The sequence below is a fragment of the Narcine bancroftii genome, chromosome 1, assembly GCF_036971445.1.
Source record: "Narcine bancroftii isolate sNarBan1 chromosome 1, sNarBan1.hap1, whole genome shotgun sequence".
Taxonomy (NCBI): Eukaryota; Metazoa; Chordata; class Chondrichthyes; order Torpediniformes; family Narcinidae; genus Narcine; species Narcine bancroftii.
The window spans coordinates 493,469,043-493,489,831 of NC_091469.1; the positions used below are offsets into that span (position 1 = coordinate 493,469,043).

Here is a 20,789-nt window from a genome sequence, read left to right on the forward strand (position 1 = left end):
TTCAAAATTATAAGGGGCTTCAAGAGGGGAAATGCAAGCAGGCTTTTCCCATTGAGACAAGAACTGGAGGCCGTGGATTCAGGGTGAAAAGTGAAATGTTTAAGGGTGACATGAGGAAAACTTCTTCACTCAGAGGGAGGTGAGAGTGTAGAACAAGCTGCCAGGGGAGGGGGACGTTGGTTCGATTTTGAGATTTGAGAGAAATTGAACAGATCTATGGACGGAAGAGGCCTAGAGGACTCTGGTTCAGGTGCAGGTCGATGCAACCAGGGAGAATAACTAGTTTGGCACAGTCTAGATGGGCCAAAAGGCCTGTTTCTGTGCAAGGGTTTTATCGTTCCATCAGTCATCCTGCAATTCTTCAGTATCATCCTGTGGCCAAGTTGGACCAGCAAATCATCGCCAACCCCTCAACAATCTCAGCTCTTGCTTCCTGTCGTAAGCAGCAGGTCATCGTCAATCGTCTGATGGCTACGGCCCCTGTCGGACTCTGCTCAAAGTTTCCAGGCCCCCTTCCCTTCCCTGTGAAGCAGTTTCTTCTTTATCCCTCTCCTGCTGACTACATAAAAAATGTTACGCGAGGTGAGAAGGAAACAAGGTCCCATGGTCCCTGGGTAGGTGGGGTGGGGAGCAGTCAGATCCCCATTGACCGACAGTCTATCCCATCTAATCCTGGGGAATTGCTGATCTTAATATTTTTAAGAATCTCCAACACAACCTTGGACCATTAAATATTGGAGCAGAAGAGTCTGTCAAGTCTACCTCACCATTCAATCATGAGCTGATCCATTTTCCCACTGCCCACCCTTCTCCCCATAACATTTGCTGCCCTGGCTAATCAGATACCCATTGTCACGTTCAGAATAGGTTCGACAGGTTTGAAGAGAATTAAGGTTGGACACGTGTCATCAACAAAGGTGGTCTTTATTTACAAATGGGGGAATTCACAAGAGAAGCCACTCACACAGATCACAAAGAATAATACACATCGGGAGAAAGTAAATCACTGCTTAACATTCTCAACTCCCAATTGGGAATGCAATGCTTAAACCACCAACACAGCACACCAATAAACATAGAACACTACAGAGCAGTCCAGGCCCTTCAGCCCTCGATGTTCTGCTAACCCATATATTCATTTTTAAAAAGTACTAAATCCTCCCTATCCTATAATCCTCCATGTGCCTGTCGAAAAATGTTTCAGCCCCCATCACCATCCCAGGCAAGACATTCCAGGCCCCCTCAACTCTCTGTGTAAAAAGCTTCTCCCCTAAAATTCCTTCCTTTCACTTTGTAACAGTAAATTAATTACAACTGACAATAATATCAAATGAACCTGGTTTTCAGCATCAACCATGTCTCGGGTTCTGGAATGGGCCCATCGCCATCGGCCCTCTGGTGCCTGCCCGTGGCCAGCAGCCTGGACCCCAGTGATGGTCTCAAGGCAGTAGCTAACGAGCAGAGAGCAGGACTCGACATGCTGGGCTTTTTCAATGTGAGGCCCAATCAAGCATCAGCCTCACCTGTGGGCAGATCTAACCATTGGTTGGCACCTGGGAGAATCAATCTCATGTCAGCTTCATAGGTGGGCAGATCTAACCCTTAATTGGCAGGTGAGGTGACTTTCGACTCGGTTCCTGTTGGAGGTGTCACATGACCCTCCACAATCCACCCTTCACCTATCAATCTCTGCCTTAAATACACCTAATGATCCAGCCTCCACAGCTAGCCATGGTGGCAAATCTCAGAGGTTCACTGCTTTCTGGCTAAACAAATTCCTCCACATCTCGGTTTCAAACAGGTGCCCTTTAATCCTGAAGTTGTGGCCCCTTGTTCTCGACTCTCCTACCATGGGAAACAACTTAGCCACGTCTACTCTGTCCAGGACTTTCAACATAGAAAATGCTTCTCTGAGGTTCTGAACTCCAAGGAGTACAATTCAAGAGCGTCAAACATTCATCATATGCTAATCCCTTCATTCCAGAAATCATTCTTGTGAATCTTTTCTGAACCCATTCCAATGCCAACACATCCTTCCTTAAATAAGAAGCCCAAACTGTGCCCCGTATCCCATGTGATTTCTCACTAGTGCCTTATAAAGCCTCAACTTCACAACCCTGCTCTTCTATCCTATCCCTCTAGACGTGACGCCTACATGGCATTCACCTTCTTCACCACCGACTCAACCTGGTCAACCTTCAGAGTTCCCTGCATGAGGATCCCAAGTCCCTTTTGAGTCGAAAAGCAAATTGTAGAGGATGTGGAGAGACTGCAGAAGGATCTAGTTAAGTTAGGTGAATGGCCAAAGATCTGGCAGATGGAGTCCAACGTTAGTAAATGCGAGCTCATCCACTTTGGTAGGAAAAAATAGAAGAACAGATTATTATTTAAATGATGAAAGACTGCAGGCTGCTGTCGTGCAGAAGGACTTGGGAGGACACGTGCATGAATCACCAAAAGTTGGGTTGCAGGTACAATAGGCTATTAAAAAGGCAAATGGAATGTTGGCCTTCATCACTAGAGGAATTGAATTCAGAAGAAGGGAGGTCATGCTGCAACTGTACAAGGTCCTGGTAAGGCCGCACCTGGAGAACTGTGGGTTCTGGTCTCCATACTTGAGGAAGGATAGACTGGCCTTGGAGGCAGCCCAGAGGAGGTTCACCAGGTTGATCCCAGAGATGAGGGGGTTGACCTACGAGGAGAGACTAAATCGTCTGGGATTAGACTCACTCAAATTCAGAAAAATTAGAGATCTTATAGAAACGGATAAAATTATGAAAGGGAGAGATAAGATAGAGGCAGGAAAATTTGTTTTCACTGGTAGATGAGGCCAGAACTAGGGGACACGGCCTCAAAATTCAGGGAAGTAGATTTAAAATGGAGATGAGGAAAATGTGTTTTTCCCAGAATCGTGAATCTGTGGAATTCTCTGCCCAGATACATTTAAGGTTCAGTTAGAGAGATTTTTATATTAAAAAAATGGAATTAAGGGATATGGGGAAAAGGCGGGGGGTGGAGTTGAGTCAACGATCAGATCAGCCATGATCTAATTGAATAGTAGAGCAGGTTCAATGGGCCGAATAGCTGACTCCTGCTCCTAAGCTTTATGTTCTTTCCACCTGCGAATTTTGAATTTTCTCCCCATCCAAATAATAGTCGGCCCTTTTATTCCTTCCACCAAAGTCCCCCAACCATACACTTTCCAACACTGTATTCCACTTGCCACTTCTTTGCCTGTTCTCATCTTTCTGTCTCTCTGCAACCCCCCTGTTTGCTCATCACTTTCTGGCCCTCCTATATCTGGTATGACATCGAAAATCTTGGCAAACTTCAGCAGAGATGTGATGGAAAGTGTGTGACCATCTGCATCATGGAGACACCAATACTCCTGAGTGCATGAGCCCTGTAAAAACTAGTGGACACAGCCCAGGACACCACAGGCAAAACTCTCCCCACTATCAAGAAAATCTAGGGAAACAATGCTGTCGGAGAGCAGTAGTAATCATCAAGGAAGATTTGGGAAGCAAGAAACAGGGAGGGCTCATGAGAATTATATGGTAGCCAAGAAGGAACTTAAGAAAGGATTTAGGAATGTTCGAACGGGGCACATAGGATTAAGGAGAACCCCAAGGCATGACAGAAGGATGATGAGAATGAAGGTGGGGCCTCAAAAGGATAATAGAGATGGAGGAGTTTGGGGAAGTCCTAAATGAATACTTTGCTTCATTATTCACCAGAGAAAGATCCTTGGTCAAGGTGAGGTCAGAATCGAATAGGCCTGAGATTAAGGAAGAGAAAGTGTTTGGATCCTCATAAAAACAGGAAGATTGATAAATCCCCAGGACCGGGCGTGATAAGCCCCAGGATGTGAAGGGAAAGGAGAGTGGCGATGATCTTTGCATTCTTCTTGGCCACAGGGGAAATGTAGGAACAAACTGGCCACAAGTCCCCTCCCCAACACTTTCTGCTGAGTGTGAGAACTGACAAAGAGACCACGGCCCAAAATGTTTGCAATTTCTCTCCCGTCACACATGACGTGACTTGAGGGTACTGGAACATTGGATTTCCAATTATCAAGAGATGTGAAAGAAGGGAAAGAGAAATCCAACAGTCTTATTCAAATTTCTGAATCTCACAGAAAAGGTCTGTTGATAACAAGTGAGAAGGAATATTAAAGTGCGATTAAAACAGCCACTGGTACAAGTATGGGCGAGTTGAATTAGCTTGGCGTGGTGGGGTGTGGGCGGGGGGGGGGGGGAACATAATTAGTGTGGAAAGGTTGGGCTAAATTGCTTGTTTCTCTGGTACATAGTTTGTTGGCTCGATGCGAAGGTCCGAAGACAATATTCCTGCTTCAGGCAAAAATGAGAGTGAAAGAGGAGAGAGAGACATAGAGAGGAAGGAGAGAGGGGAGAGAGGGAGGGACATAGAGAGGAAGGAGAGATGGGAAAGAGGGAGGGACATAGAGAGGAAGGAGAGATGGGAAAGAGGGAGGGACATAGAGAGGAAGGAGAGATGGGAAAGAGGGGAGAAGAGAGAGGGAGGAAAATAGAGAGGAAGGAGAGAAGGGAGAGGGGAGAGAGAGTGAGGAGAAAGGAGAGGGAGGGATAAAGAGAGGAAGGAGAGATGGGACAGAGGGAGTGAGGTAGAAATGGAAGAGAAGATAAGGGAGTAAGGAGAGAGAGGAGTGGAGGAGGAAAAGGGGGAGGAGATAGGAGAGAAGATGGGAGGGGTGAGAGGTAGAAAGGTATGGAGGGGGTGAGATGATAGAGAAAGAAAGGAGGGAAAGTGAGAGGAAAAAGAGAGAGAAAAAGGTAGGGAGAAGAAGGAAGAGGGAGGGAGAGGCAAGGAGAGGAGGGGAGAGGGGAGAAGGAAAGAAGAGGAGAGGAGAGAAGCGAGAGAGAAAATGATGCTTTCACAGAGTAGTAAATGCTGTGATATAAACAAAAACAAAGAATCAAAATTTATTTAACCTATTTATCTTTTCAGGAAGAGAAGACAGAGACCAGTCTTAGGACATTTAACACATTTCTCCTTCAGCTGCAGGTAGGTCAGATTCTCTCTCGTGTTGGGTTCGAAGAATCCCTTGGTGTCATCTCCAGCATCAGAGAGAACCTTGTTCATCTCCTCATCAAACATGCCTCTCTTGTACGCCACGTCGACGGGAAGCCGGTGGCTGTGCACTGGGTCAATGATGCCACCCGTGGCAATCTGTGCCTCCAGGAGGCGAATCCCATGATCCTTGAGAATCAGGTCCTTCTTCAGAGCTTGGAACAAGGAGATCTTATGGCCCGTGTAGGGGTTTTTGTAACCTGTCACTGCCTGTTCTGCAGACAGCAGCTTGGTGCGTAGCTCACTGCCAACAAGCCCACGGTCAACTGCCTCATCCACCGTCAGTTTGGCGTTCTTCACCGGGTCAATGACAAAGCCAGTCGCTGCCTGAGCTTCCAGCAGCACCAGGGCCGTACCAGGCATCAGAAGGTGTCTCTTCATGGCCTGGTAGATGCTCATTGTCTCATTGGTCGATTCCACCAGGACCCCCGCGATGCTGTCTGATCCCTTCAGATAGATCTTCACCGAGTCCAGCTCACTCACCTCTTGCACGGTCTTCGTGCCCTCCTGCAGTTCCACCACTGTCTTCTGGTCAATGATCTTAGAGTCCACCAGTTCATCCAGGGTGATTTCTGATCGCAGACCACAGAAGGTGATGGACGTGTCCACCAGGCATTGTCTCTGCTCTATCATCCCATTGACCGTCCTGATCACACTCTCCATGTCAATCTCCTTCCTTCTGTAGCTCTCGATCAACGTTCTCCGCTCCTCTTCGGTGAAGAGTTTGGAATGAAGGAGGCACCACACGGAGAAACTGACAGTGGTCTTTCGGAAGGCTGCTTCAGTCTCTTGGTCACTGTAAGCCAGAGAGCACTGACTTGGAAGGGCACTAGAGACGCTGCAAGATATGGCCTGGATTTCGCTTTCCTCAATGATTGTGGTAATTCTGGAGATGATGGTCTTCATGTCGACCTCCTTACACCTGTACATCTCCATCAGCTCCTTCCTCTGCTCCTCAGAGAAATACTCAGAGTGGATGATTTCCCAAAGAGTGACAAACTTCCCCTTGAACTTGCCGCACGACAGACACACGATCTCCCGCTGAAAAGCGCTCTCGATTTCTCCAATGCTGTAGCCCTGCTGTTTCTTCCCGATTACCTTGGATATCTTCAGCAAACACAACCCAGTGGCCGGGTCAGTGCCACATCTCTCCTTCAGCTGCAGGTAGGTCAGATTCTCTCTTGTGTTGGGATCTAAGAATCCCTTGGTGTCATCTCCAGCATCAGAGAGAACCTTGTTCATCTCCTCATCAAACATGCCTCTCTTGTACGCCACGTCGACGGGAAGCCGGTGGCTGTGCACTGGGTCAATGATGCCACCCGTGGCAATCTGTGCCTCCAGGAGGCGAATCCCATGATCCTTGAGAATCAGGTCCTTCTTCAGAGCTTGGAACAAGGAGATCTTATGGCCCGTGTAGGGGTCTTTGTAACCCGTCACTGCCTGTTCTGCAGACAGCAGCTTGGTGCGTAGCTCACTGCCAACAAGCCCATGGTCAACTGCCTCGTCCACCGTCAGTTTGGCGTTCTTTACCGGGTCAATGACAAAGCCAGTCGCTGCCTGAGCTTCCAGCAGCACCAGGGCCGTACCAGGCATCAGCAGGTGTCTCTTCATGGCCTGGTAGATGCTCATCGTCTCATTGGTCGACTCCACCAGGACCCCGGCGATGCTGTCTGATCCCTTCAGATAGATCTTCACTGAGTCCAACTCACTCACCTCTTGCACGGTCTTCGTGCCCTCCTGCAGTTCCACCACTGTCTTCTGGTCAATGATCTTAGAGTCCACCAGTTCATCCAGGGTGATTTCTGATCGCAGACCACAGAAGGTGATGGACGTGTCCACCAGGCATTGTCTCTGCTCTATTATCCCATTGACCGTCCTGATCACACTCTCCATGTCAATCTCCTTCCTTCTGTAGCTCTCGATCAACGTTCTCCGCTCCTCTTCGGTGAAGAGTTTGGAATGAAGGAGGCACCAAACGGAGAAACTGACGGTGGTCTTTCGGAAGGCTGCTTCAGCCTCTTGGTCACTGTAAGCCAGAGAGCACTGGCTTGGAAGGGCACTGGAGACGCTGCAAGATATGGCCAGAATTTCGCTTTCCTCAATGATTGTGGTAATTCTGGAGATGATGGTCTTCATGTCGACTTCCTTGCACCTATACATCTCCATCAGCTTCTTCCTCTGCTCCTCAGAGAAATACTCAGAGTGGATGATTTCCCAAAGAGTGACAAAACTGCCCTTAAACTTGCCACACGACAGACACACGATCTCCCGCTGAAAAGCGCTCTCGATTTCTCCAATGCTGTAGCCCTGCTGTTTCTTCCTGATTCCCTTGGATATCTTCAGCAAACACAACCCAGTGGCCGGGTCAGTGCCACATCTCTCCTTCAGCTGCAGGTAGGTCAGATTCTCTCTTGTGTTGGGATCTAAGAATCCCTTGGTGTCATCTCCAGCATCAGAGAGAACATTGTTCATCTCCTCATCAAACATGCCTCTCTTGTACGCCACGTCAACGGGAAGCCGGTGGCTGTGCACTGGGTCAATGATGCCACCCGTGGCAATCTGTGCCTCCAGGAGGCGAATCCCATGATCCTTGAGAATCAGGTCCTTCTTCAGAGCTTGGAACAAGGAGATCTTTTGGCCAGTGTAGGGGTCTTTGTAACCTGTCACTGCCTGTTCTGCAGACAGCAGCTTGGTGCGTAGCTCACTGCCAACAAGCCCACGGTCAACTGCCTCATCCACCGTCAGTTTGGCATTCTTCACCGGGTCAATGACAAAGCCAGTCGCTGCCTGAGCTTCCAGCAGCACCAGGGCCGTACCAGGCATCAGCAGGTGTCTCTTCATGGCCTGGTAGATGCTCATTGTCTCATTGGTCGATTCCACCATGACCCCGGCGATGCTGTCCGATCCCTTCAGATAGATCTTCACCGAGTCCAGCTCACTCACCTCTTGCACGGTCTTCGTGCCCTCCTGCAGTTCCACCACTGTCTTCTGGTCAATGATCTTAGAGTCCACCAGTTCATCCAGGGTGATTTCTGATCGCAGACCACAGAAGGTGATGGACGTGTCCACCAGGCATTGTCTCTGCTCTATCATCCCATTGACCGTCCTGATCACACTCTCCATGTCAATCTCCTTCCTTCTGTAGCTCTCGATCAACGTTTTCCGCTCCTCTTCGGTGAAGAGTTTGGAATGAAGGAGGCACCACACGGAGAAACTGACAGTGGTCTTTCGGAAGGCTGCTTCAGTCTCTTGATCACTGTAAGCCAGAGAGCACTGACTTGGAAGGGCACTAGAGACGCTGCAAGATATGGCCTGGATTTCGCTTTCCTCAATGATTGTGGTAATTCTGGAGATAATGGTCTTCATGTCGACCTCCTTGCACCTATACATCTCCATCAGCTTCTTCCTCTGCTCCTCAGAGAAATTCTCAGAGTGGATGATTTCCCAAAGAGTGACAAACCTCCCCTTGAACTTGCCGCATGACAGACATACAATCTCCCGCTGAAAAGCGCTCTCGATTTCTCCAGTGCTGTAGCCTTGCTGTTTCTTCCCGATTCCCTTTGATATCTTCAGCAAACACAACCCAGTGGCCGGGTCAGTGCCACATCTCTCCTTCAGCTGCAGGTAGGTCAGATTCTCTCTTGTGTTGGGATCTAAGAATCCCTTTGTGTCATCTCCAGCATCAGAGAGAACCTTGTTCATCTCCTCATCAAACATGCCTCTCTTGTACGCCACGTCGACGGGAAGCCGGTGGCTGTGCACTGGGTCAATGATGCCACCCGTGGCAATTTGTGCCTCCAGGAGGCGAATCCCATGATCCTTGAGAATCAGGTCCTTCTTCAGAGCTTGGAACAAGGAGATCTTATGGCCCGTGTAGGGGTCTTTGTAACCTGTCACTGCCTGTTCTGCAGACAGCAGCTTGGTGCGTAGCTCACTGCCAACAAGCCCATGGTCAACTGCCTCATCCACCGTCAGTTTGGCGTTCTTCACCGGGTCAATGACAAAGCCAGTCGCTGCCTGAGCTTCCAGCAGCACCAGGGCTGTACCAGGCATCAGCAGGTGTCTCTTCATGGCCTTGTAGATGCTCATCGTCTCATTGGTCGACTCCACCAGGACCCCCGCGATGCTGTCTGATCCCTTTAGATAGATCTTCACTGAGTCCAACTCACTCACCTCTTGCACGGTCTTCGTGCCCTCCTGCAGTTCCACCACTGTCTTCTGGTCAATGATCTTAGAGTCCACCAGTTCATCCAGGGTGATTTCTGATCGCAGACCACAGAAGGTGATGGACGTGTCCACCAGGCATTGTCTCTGCTCTATTATCCCATTGACTGTCCTGATCACACTCTCCATGTCAATCTCCTTCCTTCTGTAGCTCTCGATCAACGTTCTCCGCTCCTCTTCGGTGAAGAGTTTGGAATGAAGGAGGCACCAAACGGAGAAACTGACGGTGGTCTTTCGGAAGGCTGCTTCAGCCTCTTGGTCACTGTAAGCCAGAGAGCACTGGCTTGGAAGGGCACTGGAGACGCTGCAAGATATGGCCTGGATTTCGCTTTCCTCAATGATTGTGGTAATTCTGGAGATGATGGTCTTCATGTCGACCTCCTTACACCTGTACATCTCCATCAGCTCCTTCCTCTGCTCCTCAGAGAAATACTCAGAGTGGATGATTTCCCAAAGAGTGACAAACTTCCCCTTGAACTTGCCGCACGACAGACACACGATCTCCCGCTGAAAAGCGCTCTCGATTTCTCCAATGCTGTAGCCCTGCTGTTTCTTCCCGATTACCTTGGATATCTTCAGCAAACACAACCCAGTGGCCGGGTCAGTGCCACATCTCTCCTTCAGCTGCAGGTAGGTCAGATTCTCTCTTGTGTTGGGATCTAAGAATCCCTTGGTGTCATCTCCAGCATCAGAGAGAACCTTGTTCATCTCCTCATCAAACATGCCTCTCTTGTACGCCACGTCGACGGGAAGCCGGTGGCTGTGCACTGGGTCAATGATGCCACCCGTGGCAATCTGTGCCTCCAGGAGGCGAATCCCATGATCCTTGAGAATCAGGTCCTTCTTCAGAGCTTGGAACAAGGAGATCTTATGGCCCGTGTAGGGGTCTTTGTAACCCGTCACTGCCTGTTCTGCAGACAGCAGCTTGGTGCGTAGCTCACTGCCAACAAGCCCATGGTCAACTGCCTCGTCCACCGTCAGTTTGGCGTTCTTTACCGGGTCAATGACAAAGCCAGTCGCTGCCTGAGCTTCCAGCAGCACCAGGGCCGTACCAGGCATCAGCAGGTGTCTCTTCATGGCCTGGTAGATGCTCATCGTCTCATTGGTCGACTCCACCAGGACCCCGGCGATGCTGTCTGATCCCTTCAGATAGATCTTCACTGAGTCCAACTCACTCACCTCTTGCACGGTCTTCGTGCCCTCCTGCAGTTCCACCACTGTCTTCTGGTCAATGATCTTAGAGTCCACCAGTTCATCCAGGGTGATTTCTGATCGCAGACCACAGAAGGTGATGGACGTGTCCACCAGGCATTGTCTCTGCTCTATTATCCCATTGACCGTCCTGATCACACTCTCCATGTCAATCTCCTTCCTTCTGTAGCTCTCGATCAACGTTCTCCGCTCCTCTTCGGTGAAGAGTTTGGAATGAAGGAGGCACCAAACGGAGAAACTGACGGTGGTCTTTCGGAAGGCTGCTTCAGCCTCTTGGTCACTGTAAGCCAGAGAGCACTGGCTTGGAAGGGCACTGGAGACGCTGCAAGATATGGCCAGAATTTCGCTTTCCTCAATGATTGTGGTAATTCTGGAGATGATGGTCTTCATGTCGACTTCCTTGCACCTATACATCTCCATCAGCTTCTTCCTCTGCTCCTCAGAGAAATACTCAGAGTGGATGATTTCCCAAAGAGTGACAAAACTGCCCTTAAACTTGCCACACGACAGACACACGATCTCCCGCTGAAAAGCGCTCTCGATTTCTCCAATGCTGTAGCCCTGCTGTTTCTTCCTGATTCCCTTGGATATCTTCAGCAAACACAACCCAGTGGCCGGGTCAGTGCCACATCTCTCCTTCAGCTGCAGGTAGGTCAGATTCTCTCTTGTGTTGGGATCTAAGAATCCCTTGGTGTCATCTCCAGCATCAGAGAGAACATTGTTCATCTCCTCATCAAACATGCCTCTCTTGTACGCCACGTCAACGGGAAGCCGGTGGCTGTGCACTGGGTCAATGATGCCACCCGTGGCAATCTGTGCCTCCAGGAGGCGAATCCCATGATCCTTGAGAATCAGGTCCTTCTTCAGAGCTTGGAACAAGGAGATCTTTTGGCCAGTGTAGGGGTCTTTGTAACCTGTCACTGCCTGTTCTGCAGACAGCAGCTTGGTGCGTAGCTCACTGCCAACAAGCCCACGGTCAACTGCCTCATCCACCGTCAGTTTGGCATTCTTCACCGGGTCAATGACAAAGCCAGTCGCTGCCTGAGCTTCCAGCAGCACCAGGGCCGTACCAGGCATCAGCAGGTGTCTCTTCATGGCCTGGTAGATGCTCATTGTCTCATTGGTCGATTCCACCATGACCCCGGCGATGCTGTCCGATCCCTTCAGATAGATCTTCACCGAGTCCAGCTCACTCACCTCTTGCACGGTCTTCGTGCCCTCCTGCAGTTCCACCACTGTCTTCTGGTCAATGATCTTAGAGTCCACCAGTTCATCCAGGGTGATTTCTGATCGCAGACCACAGAAGGTGATGGACGTGTCCACCAGGCATTGTCTCTGCTCTATCATCCCATTGACCGTCCTGATCACACTCTCCATGTCAATCTCCTTCCTTCTGTAGCTCTCGATCAACGTTTTCCGCTCCTCTTCGGTGAAGAGTTTGGAATGAAGGAGGCACCACACGGAGAAACTGACAGTGGTCTTTCGGAAGGCTGCTTCAGTCTCTTGATCACTGTAAGCCAGAGAGCACTGACTTGGAAGGGCACTAGAGACGCTGCAAGATATGGCCTGGATTTCGCTTTCCTCAATGATTGTGGTAATTCTGGAGATAATGGTCTTCATGTCGACCTCCTTGCACCTATACATCTCCATCAGCTTCTTCCTCTGCTCCTCAGAGAAATTCTCAGAGTGGATGATTTCCCAAAGAGTGACAAACCTCCCCTTGAACTTGCCGCATGACAGACATACAATCTCCCGCTGAAAAGCGCTCTCGATTTCTCCAGTGCTGTAGCCTTGCTGTTTCTTCCCGATTCCCTTTGATATCTTCAGCAAACACAACCCAGTGGCCGGGTCAGTGCCACATCTCTCCTTCAGCTGCAGGTAGGTCAGATTCTCTCTTGTGTTGGGATCTAAGAATCCCTTTGTGTCATCTCCAGCATCAGAGAGAACCTTGTTCATCTCCTCATCAAACATGCCTCTCTTGTACGCCACGTCGACGGGAAGCCGGTGGCTGTGCACTGGGTCAATGATGCCACCCGTGGCAATTTGTGCCTCCAGGAGGCGAATCCCATGATCCTTGAGAATCAGGTCCTTCTTCAGAGCTTGGAACAAGGAGATCTTATGGCCCGTGTAGGGGTCTTTGTAACCTGTCACTGCCTGTTCTGCAGACAGCAGCTTGGTGCGTAGCTCACTGCCAACAAGCCCATGGTCAACTGCCTCATCCACCGTCAGTTTGGCGTTCTTCACCGGGTCAATGACAAAGCCAGTCGCTGCCTGAGCTTCCAGCAGCACCAGGGCTGTACCAGGCATCAGCAGGTGTCTCTTCATGGCCTTGTAGATGCTCATCGTCTCATTGGTCGACTCCACCAGGACCCCCGCGATGCTGTCTGATCCCTTTAGATAGATCTTCACTGAGTCCAACTCACTCACCTCTTGCACGGTCTTCGTGCCCTCCTGCAGTTCCACCACTGTCTTCTGGTCAATGATCTTAGAGTCCACCAGTTCATCCAGGGTGATTTCTGATCGCAGACCACAGAAGGTGATGGACGTGTCCACCAGGCATTGTCTCTGCTCTATTATCCCATTGACTGTCCTGATCACACTCTCCATGTCAATCTCCTTCCTTCTGTAGCTCTCGATCAACGTTCTCCGCTCCTCTTCGGTGAAGAGTTTGGAATGAAGGAGGCACCAAACGGAGAAACTGACGGTGGTCTTTCGGAAGGCTGCTTCAGCCTCTTGGTCACTGTAAGCCAGAGAGCACTGGCTTGGAAGGGCACTGGAGACGCTGCAAGATATGGCCTGAATTTCGCTTTCCTCAATGATTGTGGTAATTCTGGAGATGATGGTCTTCATGTCGACCTCCTTGCACCTATACATCTCCATCAGCTTCTTCCTCTGCTCCTCAGAGAAATACTCAGAGTGGATGATTTCCCAAAGTGTGACAAACCTCCCCTTGAACTTGCCGCACGACAGACACACGATCTCCCGCTGAAAAGCGCTCTCGATTTCTCCAATGCTGTAGCCCTGCTGTTTCTTCCCGATCCCCTTGGATATCTTCAGCAAACACAACCCAGTGGCCGGGTCAGTGCCACATCTCTCCTTCAGCTGCAGGTAGGTCAGATTCTCTCTTGTGTTGGGATCTAAGAATCCCTTGGTGTCATCTCCAGCATCAGAGAGAACCTTGTTCATCTCCTCATCAAACATGCCTCTCTTGTACGCCACGTCGACGGGAAGCCGGTGGCTGTGCACTGGGTCAATGATGCCACCCGTGGCAATCTGTGCCTCCAGGAGGCGAATCCCATGATCCTTGAGAATCAGGTCCTTCTTCAGAGCTTGGAACAAGGAGATCTTTTGGCCAGTGTAGGGGTCTTTGTAACCCGTCACTGCCTGTTCTGCAGACAGCAGCTTGGTGCGTAGCTCACTGCCAACAAGCTCACGGTCAACTGCCTCATCCACCGTCAGTTTGGCGTTCTTCACCGGGTCAATGACAAAGCCAGTCGCTGCCTGAGCTTCCAGCAGCACCAGGGCCGTACCAGGCATCAGCAGGTGTCTCTTCATGGCCTGGTAGATGCTCATTGTCTCATTGGTCGACTCCACCAGGACCCCGGCGATGCTGTCTGATCCCTTCAGATAGATCTTCACCGAGTCCAGCTCACTCACCTCTTGCACGGTCTTCGTGCCCTCCTGCAGTTCCACCACTGTCTTCTGGTCAATGATCTTAGAGTCCACCAGTTCATCCAGGGTGATTTCTGATCGCAGACCACAGAAGGTGATGGACGTGTCCACCAGGCATTGTCTCTGCTCTATTATCCCATTGACTGTTCTGATCACACTCTCCATGTCAATCTCCTTCCTTCTGTAGCTCTCGATCAACGTTCTCCGCTCCTCTTCGGTGAAGAGTTTGGAATGAAGGAGGCACCACACGGAGAAACTGACAGTGGTCTTTCGGAAGGCTGCTTCAGTCTCTTGGTCACTGTAAGCCAGAGAGCACTGACTTGGAAGGGCACTAGAGACGTTGCAAGATATTGCCTGGATTTCGCTTTCCTCAATGATTGTGGTAATTCTGGAGATAATGGTCTTCATGTCGACCTCCTTGCACCTATACATCTCCATCAGCTTCTTCCTCTGCTCCTCAGAGAAATTCTCAGAGTGGATGATTTCCCAAAGAGTGACAAACCTCCCCTTGAACTTGCCGCACGACAGACATACAATCTCCCGCTGAAAAGCGCTCTCGATTTCTCCAGTGCTGTAGCCTTGCTGTTTCTTCCCGATTCCCTTTGATATCTTCAGCAAACACAACCCAGTGGCCGGGTCAGTGCCACATCTCTCCTTCAGCTGCAGGTAGGTCAGATTCTCTCTTGTGTTGGGATCTAAGAATCCCTTTGTGTCATCTCCAGCATCAGAGAGAACCTTGTTCATCTCCTCATCAAACATGCCTCTCTTGTACGCCACGTCGACGGGAAGCCGGTGGCTGTGCACTGGGTCAATGATGCCACCCGTGGCAATCTGTGCCTCCAGGAGGCGAATCCCATGATCCTTGAGAATCAGGTCCTTCTTCAGAGCTTGGAACAAGGAGATCTTATGGCCCGTGTAGGGGTCTTTGTAACCTGTCACTGCCTGTTCTGCAGACAGCAGCTTGGTGCGTAGCTCACTGCCAACAAGTCCATGGTCAACTGCCTCATCCACCGTCAGTTTGGCGTTCTTCACCGGGTCAATGACAAAGCCAGTCGCTGCCTGAGCTTCCAGCAGCACCAGGGCTGTACCAGGCATCAGCAGGTGTCTCTTCATGGCCTGGTAGATGCTCATCGTCTCATTGGTCGACTCCACCAGGACCCCGGCGATGCTGTCTGATCCCTTCAGATAGATCTTCACTGAGTCCAACTCACTCACCTCTTGCACGGTCTTCGTGCCCTCCTGCAGTTCCACCACTGTCTTCTGGTCAATGATCTTAGAGTCCACCAGTTCATCCAGGGTGATTTCTGATCGCAGACCACAGAAGGTGATGGACGTGTCCACCAGGCATTGTCTCTGCTCTATTATCCCATTGACTGTCCTGATCACACTCTCCATGTCAATCTCCTTCCTTCTGTAGCTCTCGATCAACGTTCTCCGCTCCTCTTCGGTGAAGAGTTTGGAATGAAGGAGGCACCAAACGGAGAAACTGACGGTGGTCTTTCGGAAGGCTGCTTCAGCCTCTTGGTCACTGTAAGCCAGAGAGCACTGGCTTGGAAGGGCACTGGAGACGCTGCAAGATATGGCCTGAATTTCGCTTTCCTCAATGATTGTGGTAATTCTGGAGATGATGGTCTTCATGTCGACCTCCTTGCACCTATACATCTCCATCAGCTTCTTCCTCTGCTCCTCAGAGAAATACTCAGAGTGGATGATTTCCCAAAGTGTGACAAACCTCCCCTTGAACTTGCCGCACGACAGACACACGATCTCCCGCTGAAAAGCGCTCTCGATTTCTCCAGTGCTGTAGCCTTGCTGTTTCTTCCCGATCCCCTTGGATATCTTCAGCAAACACAACCCAGTGGCCGGGTCAGTGCCACATCTCTCCTTCAGCTGCAGGTAGGTCAGATTCTCTCTTGTGTTGGGATCTAAGAATCCCTTGGTGTCATCTCCAGCATCAGAGAGAACCTTGTTCATCTCCTCATCAAACATGCCTCTCTTGTACGCCACGTCGACGGGAAGCCGGTGGCTGTGCACTGGGTCAATGATGCCACCCGTGGCAATCTGTGCCTCCAGGAGGCGAATCCCATGATCCTTGAGAATCAGGTCCTTCTTCAGAGCTTGGAACAAGGAGATCTTTTGGCCCGTGTAGGGGTCTTTGTAACCCGTCACTGCCTGTTCTGCAGACAGCAGCTTGGTGCGTAGCTCACTGCCAACAAGCCCACGGTCAACTGCCTCATCCACCGTCAGTTTTGCGTTCTTCACCGGGTCAATGACAAAGCCAGTCGCTGCCTGAGCTTCCAGCAGCACCAGGGCCGTACCAGGCATCAGCAGGTGTCTCTTCATGGCCTGGTAGATGCTCATTGTCTCATTGGTCGACTCCACCAGGACCCCCGCGATGCTGTCTGATCCCTTCAGATAGATCTTCACCGAGTCCAGCTCACTCACCTCTTGCACGGTCTTCGTGCCCTCCTGCAGTTCCACCACTGTCTTCTGGTCAATGATCTTAGAGTCCACCAGTTCATCCAGGGTGATTTCTGATCGCAGACCACAGAAGATGATGGACGTGTCCACCAGGCATTGTCTCTGCTCTATCATCCCATTGACTGTCCTGATCACACTCTCCATGTCAATCTCCTTCCTTCTGTAGCTCTCGATCAACGTTCTCCGCTCCTCTTCGGTGAAGAGTTTGGAATGAAGGAGGCACCACACGGAGAAACTGACAGTGGTCTTTCGGAAGGCTGCTTCAGTCTCTTGGTCACTGTAAGCCAGAGAGCACTGACTTGGAAGGGCACTAGAGACGCTGCAAGATATGGCCTGGATTTCGCTTTCCTCAATGATTGTGGTAATTCTGGAGATGATGGTCTTCATGTCGACCTCCTTGCACCTGTACATCTCCATCAGCTTCTTCCTCTGCTCCTCAGAGAAATACTCAGAGTGGATGATTTCCCAAAGAGTGACAAACTTCCCCTTGAACTTGCCGCACGACAGACACACGATCTCCCGCTGAAAAGCGCTCTCGATTTCTCCAATGCTGTAGCCCTGTTGTTTCTTCCCGATTCCCTTGGATATCTTCAGCAAACACAACGCAGTGGCCGGGTCAGTGGCACATCTCTCCTTCAGCTGCAGGTAGGTCAGATTCTCTCTTGTGTTGGGATCTAAGAATCCCTTTGTGTCATCTCCAGCATCAGAGAGAACCTTGTTCATCTCCTCATCAAACATGCCTCTCTTGTACGCCACGTCGACGGGAAGCCGGTGGCTGTGCACTGGGTCAATGATGCCACCCGTGGCAATCTGTGCCTCCAGGAGGCGAATCCCATGATCCTTGAGAATCAGGTCCTTCTTCAGAGCTTGGAACAAGGAGATCTTATGGCCCGTGTAGGGGTCTTTGTAACCCGTCACTGCCTGTTCTGCAGACAGCAGCTTGGTGCGTAGCTCACTGCCAACAAGCCCACGGTCAACTGCCTCGTCCACCGTCAATTTGGCATTCTTCACCGGGTCAATTACAAAGCCAGTCGCTGCCTGAGCTTCCAGCAGCACCAGGGCCGTCCCAGGCATCAGAAGGTGTCTCTTCATGGCCTGGTAGATGCTTATCGTCTCATTGGTTGACTCCACCAGGACCCCGGCGATGCTGCTGTAACCTTCTATGTACCTCTTTACTGAGTCCATCTGCAGCAGGCCCTGCAATGTCATCCTGCCGTCCTGTAGATCTTCAAATTCATCCCTTCCAATAACCTGAGAGTTCATCAGTTCCTGGATTGAAACTTTCTTTCGAAACCCATCAACAGTAATTGAAGAACTTGATTTGCTTTCAATATCTTCGATGATCTTGGTGAAGGAGGTTATGATTTGTTGAATTGTTAGTCTCCCTGATCTGTACTGTTGAATAATTTCTCTTCTCTTTCTGTCCATCACATATTCAGAATTAAGAAATTCCCAGATTGTCAGGTTCTTTCCCGCAAATTTACCCTTAGTAATAGAGAATCTGGTCTGTTTGAAAATAATTTCTGTTTCCTTATTTATGTAGTTCAAGTTTCTTAAACACAAAAAACACAGCCCAGTGGCCGGGTCAGTCACACATCTCTCTTTCAGCTGCAGGTAGGTCAGATTCTCTCTTGTATTGGGGTCGAAGAATCCCTTGGTGTCATCTCCAGCATCAGAGAGAATCTTGTTCATCTCCTCATCAAACATGCCTCTCTTGTACGCCACGTCGACTGGCAGCCGGTGGCTCTGTACTGGGTCAATGATGCCACCCGTGGCAATCTGTGCCTCCAGGAGGCGAATCCCATGATCCTTGAGAATCAGGTCCTTCTTCAGAGCTTGGAACAAGGAGATCTTTTGGCCCGTGTAGGGGTCTTTGTAACCCGTCACTGCCTGTTCTGCAGACAGCAGCTTGGTGCGTAGTTCACTGCCAACAAGTCCACAGTCCACTGCCTCATCCACCGTCAGTTTGGCGTTCTTCACCGGGTCAATGACAAAGCCAGTCGCTGCCTGAGCTTCCAGCAGCACCAGGGCCGTACCAGGCATCAGCAGGTGTCTCTTCATGGCCTGGTAGATGCTCATCGTCTCATTGGTCGACTCCACCAGGACCCCCGCGATGCTGCATGTTCCTGTCAGGTACTGTTTGACTGACTGGAGTTCAGTCAACTCTTTCGCACTGGTGAATCCTTGTTCTAGCTTCTGGTAGAGATTCTGATCAATGATCTTGGAGTCCAGCAGTTGCTGGGCAGATACTTTGTGCCTCAGCCCACGAAACATGGCGACCTTTTGCTCTCTCTCTATTTTTTCAATGATGGTACAGACAATGTTTGTGATTTTCTCCATGGTTGTTTTACCTGATTTGAAATCTTTGAGAAATTCTGAGATTTGATCTTCAGTGAAATATTCCGAATTGATGACCTCCCATAATGTGACTCTGCGACCTCTGAACCTGCCAGATTTCACTGAAACCAACGTCTTTTTAAAGGCGATCCTGGTTTGTTCATCTGTGGTGATCTGGACTCCTTTCACCACCTTATCTGTGATAAGCAGTAGGCAGAGACCAGAACTGGGTTCAGTCACACATCTCTGCATCAGCTCCATGTAGCTAAGGTTTTCTTGTGTGTTGGGGTCAAAAAAACCCTTGCTGTCATCACTGGGGTCAGAGAGGGTCTTGTTCAGCTCCTGATCAAACATTCCTCGCTGGTACGCAACTGCCACGGGAATCTGATGTCCAGAGACAGGATCGATGATGCCGCCTGTCGCCAGCTGAGCTTCCAAGAGACGTATGCCGTGAGAACTCACCACCAGCTCTTTCTTCATGGCTTGGAAGAGGGAGATGATGTCCCCTGTGGAGGGATCTCTGTAACCTGTCAAGGCCTTTTCTGCAGACAGCAGTTTATCGTATACATCAGGGCCAATTACCCCAGCCTGTAGGGCCTCTGTAACGGACATTTTCTCCTCCGTCATAGGATCAATGAGAGTGCCAGTGGCAGCTTGGGCCTCGAGCAGTAGCAGAGCTACTCCTGATGGCAATAACCTCTTCTTCAAGGCTTGGTAGATGCTCATCTTCACGTTGGTGGAGTGAATCAGGAGGCCAGCAATGCTGCCGCAGTGCTGGGAGAGAGATCCTGTGGGGTCAGTGCCTGTGGTTGGGCTCTGCACAGATTCCTTGCCAAGATTGACCTTGGTCATGGAAGAATCAGGCTTCATCATTTTGCAGGGAGACTTTCCGTTCTCCATCTTGCCCTTGGTCTCGTTCTGTGGCCTCCTTCTGGTTGTGTGGGTGTCAGTTCCACAGCGTTAGCAGAGGCTGTCACATAAAGACAAAATGATTATTGTTCGTCACAGCTGGTGGTGGGTCAACCCTTGGGGTGGCTTCATTGGGGTATACAAATAAAAACGTTTAAGGGGAGAGGAACAGGATGTGAAGACCCAGGAACACTTTGGCTCCGTCTGCCGCAACAGTGTGGATTTCCCAGTGGCCACCCCATTCTCCATTCTGACATGTCTGTCCATGGTCTCATGCCCTGCCAGACTGAGACCACCCTCAAACTGGAGGAACAACACCTCATCTTCTACCTGGGCTCCCTCCAACTGGATGGCATTAACCGGCTTCTCTGGCTTTCGTTAAACGCCCCTCTCACTTTAACCCCCATGTCGCCTTCCCCTAGCTCTGTCTCTCTCCCTTTCCCTTTTACACAGACATGATCAATTCTCATTCTCCTATTTCTATCTTATTTATCCCCAATCTCCCCTTCACCTCCTGAGTTGTCCTTTATCCCTTGTCGGACAACCACATCTCCCCTCTCCATTTGGATTTGCGAATCCACTCGCAAGCGTCAACTGATTTTGCAGTGACCGCTATTTCCCCCCACCCCGCCTCCCCCAGAAAAGATTTCACTTTTCATATGTCACAAAGGTCCCTCTTTTAATTCCCTCCTTATTCTCTCTATTCCATTACCTTCCCTTATTAATTCTTGTCTATACTATCCATATTTTCCTCTAAGTACAGATACATTCATGTATGCTCATTGTCTCTATTCACTCTTATACCTCTTTACCTGCATACATATCAATCGTGATCATTTTTA

At 50.1% G+C, this 20,789-nt stretch overlaps 1 protein-coding gene across 1 annotated transcript in view; it reads right to left on the reverse strand.

Moving 5' to 3' along the window:
- Nucleotides 1-908: 908 nt before the first annotated feature.
- Nucleotides 909-20,789, reverse strand: part of eppk1 (epiplakin 1) — a 30,927-nt gene continuing 11,046 nt past the window's right edge. Inside the window, exon 2 of the mRNA XM_069915153.1 lies at nt 909-20,008. Coding sequence (XP_069771254.1) covers nt 4,978-19,938 — 14,961 coding nt within the window. The 5' untranslated portion in view covers nt 19,939-20,008 and the 3' untranslated portion in view covers nt 909-4,977. The remainder of the gene's footprint in view (nt 20,009-20,789) is intronic.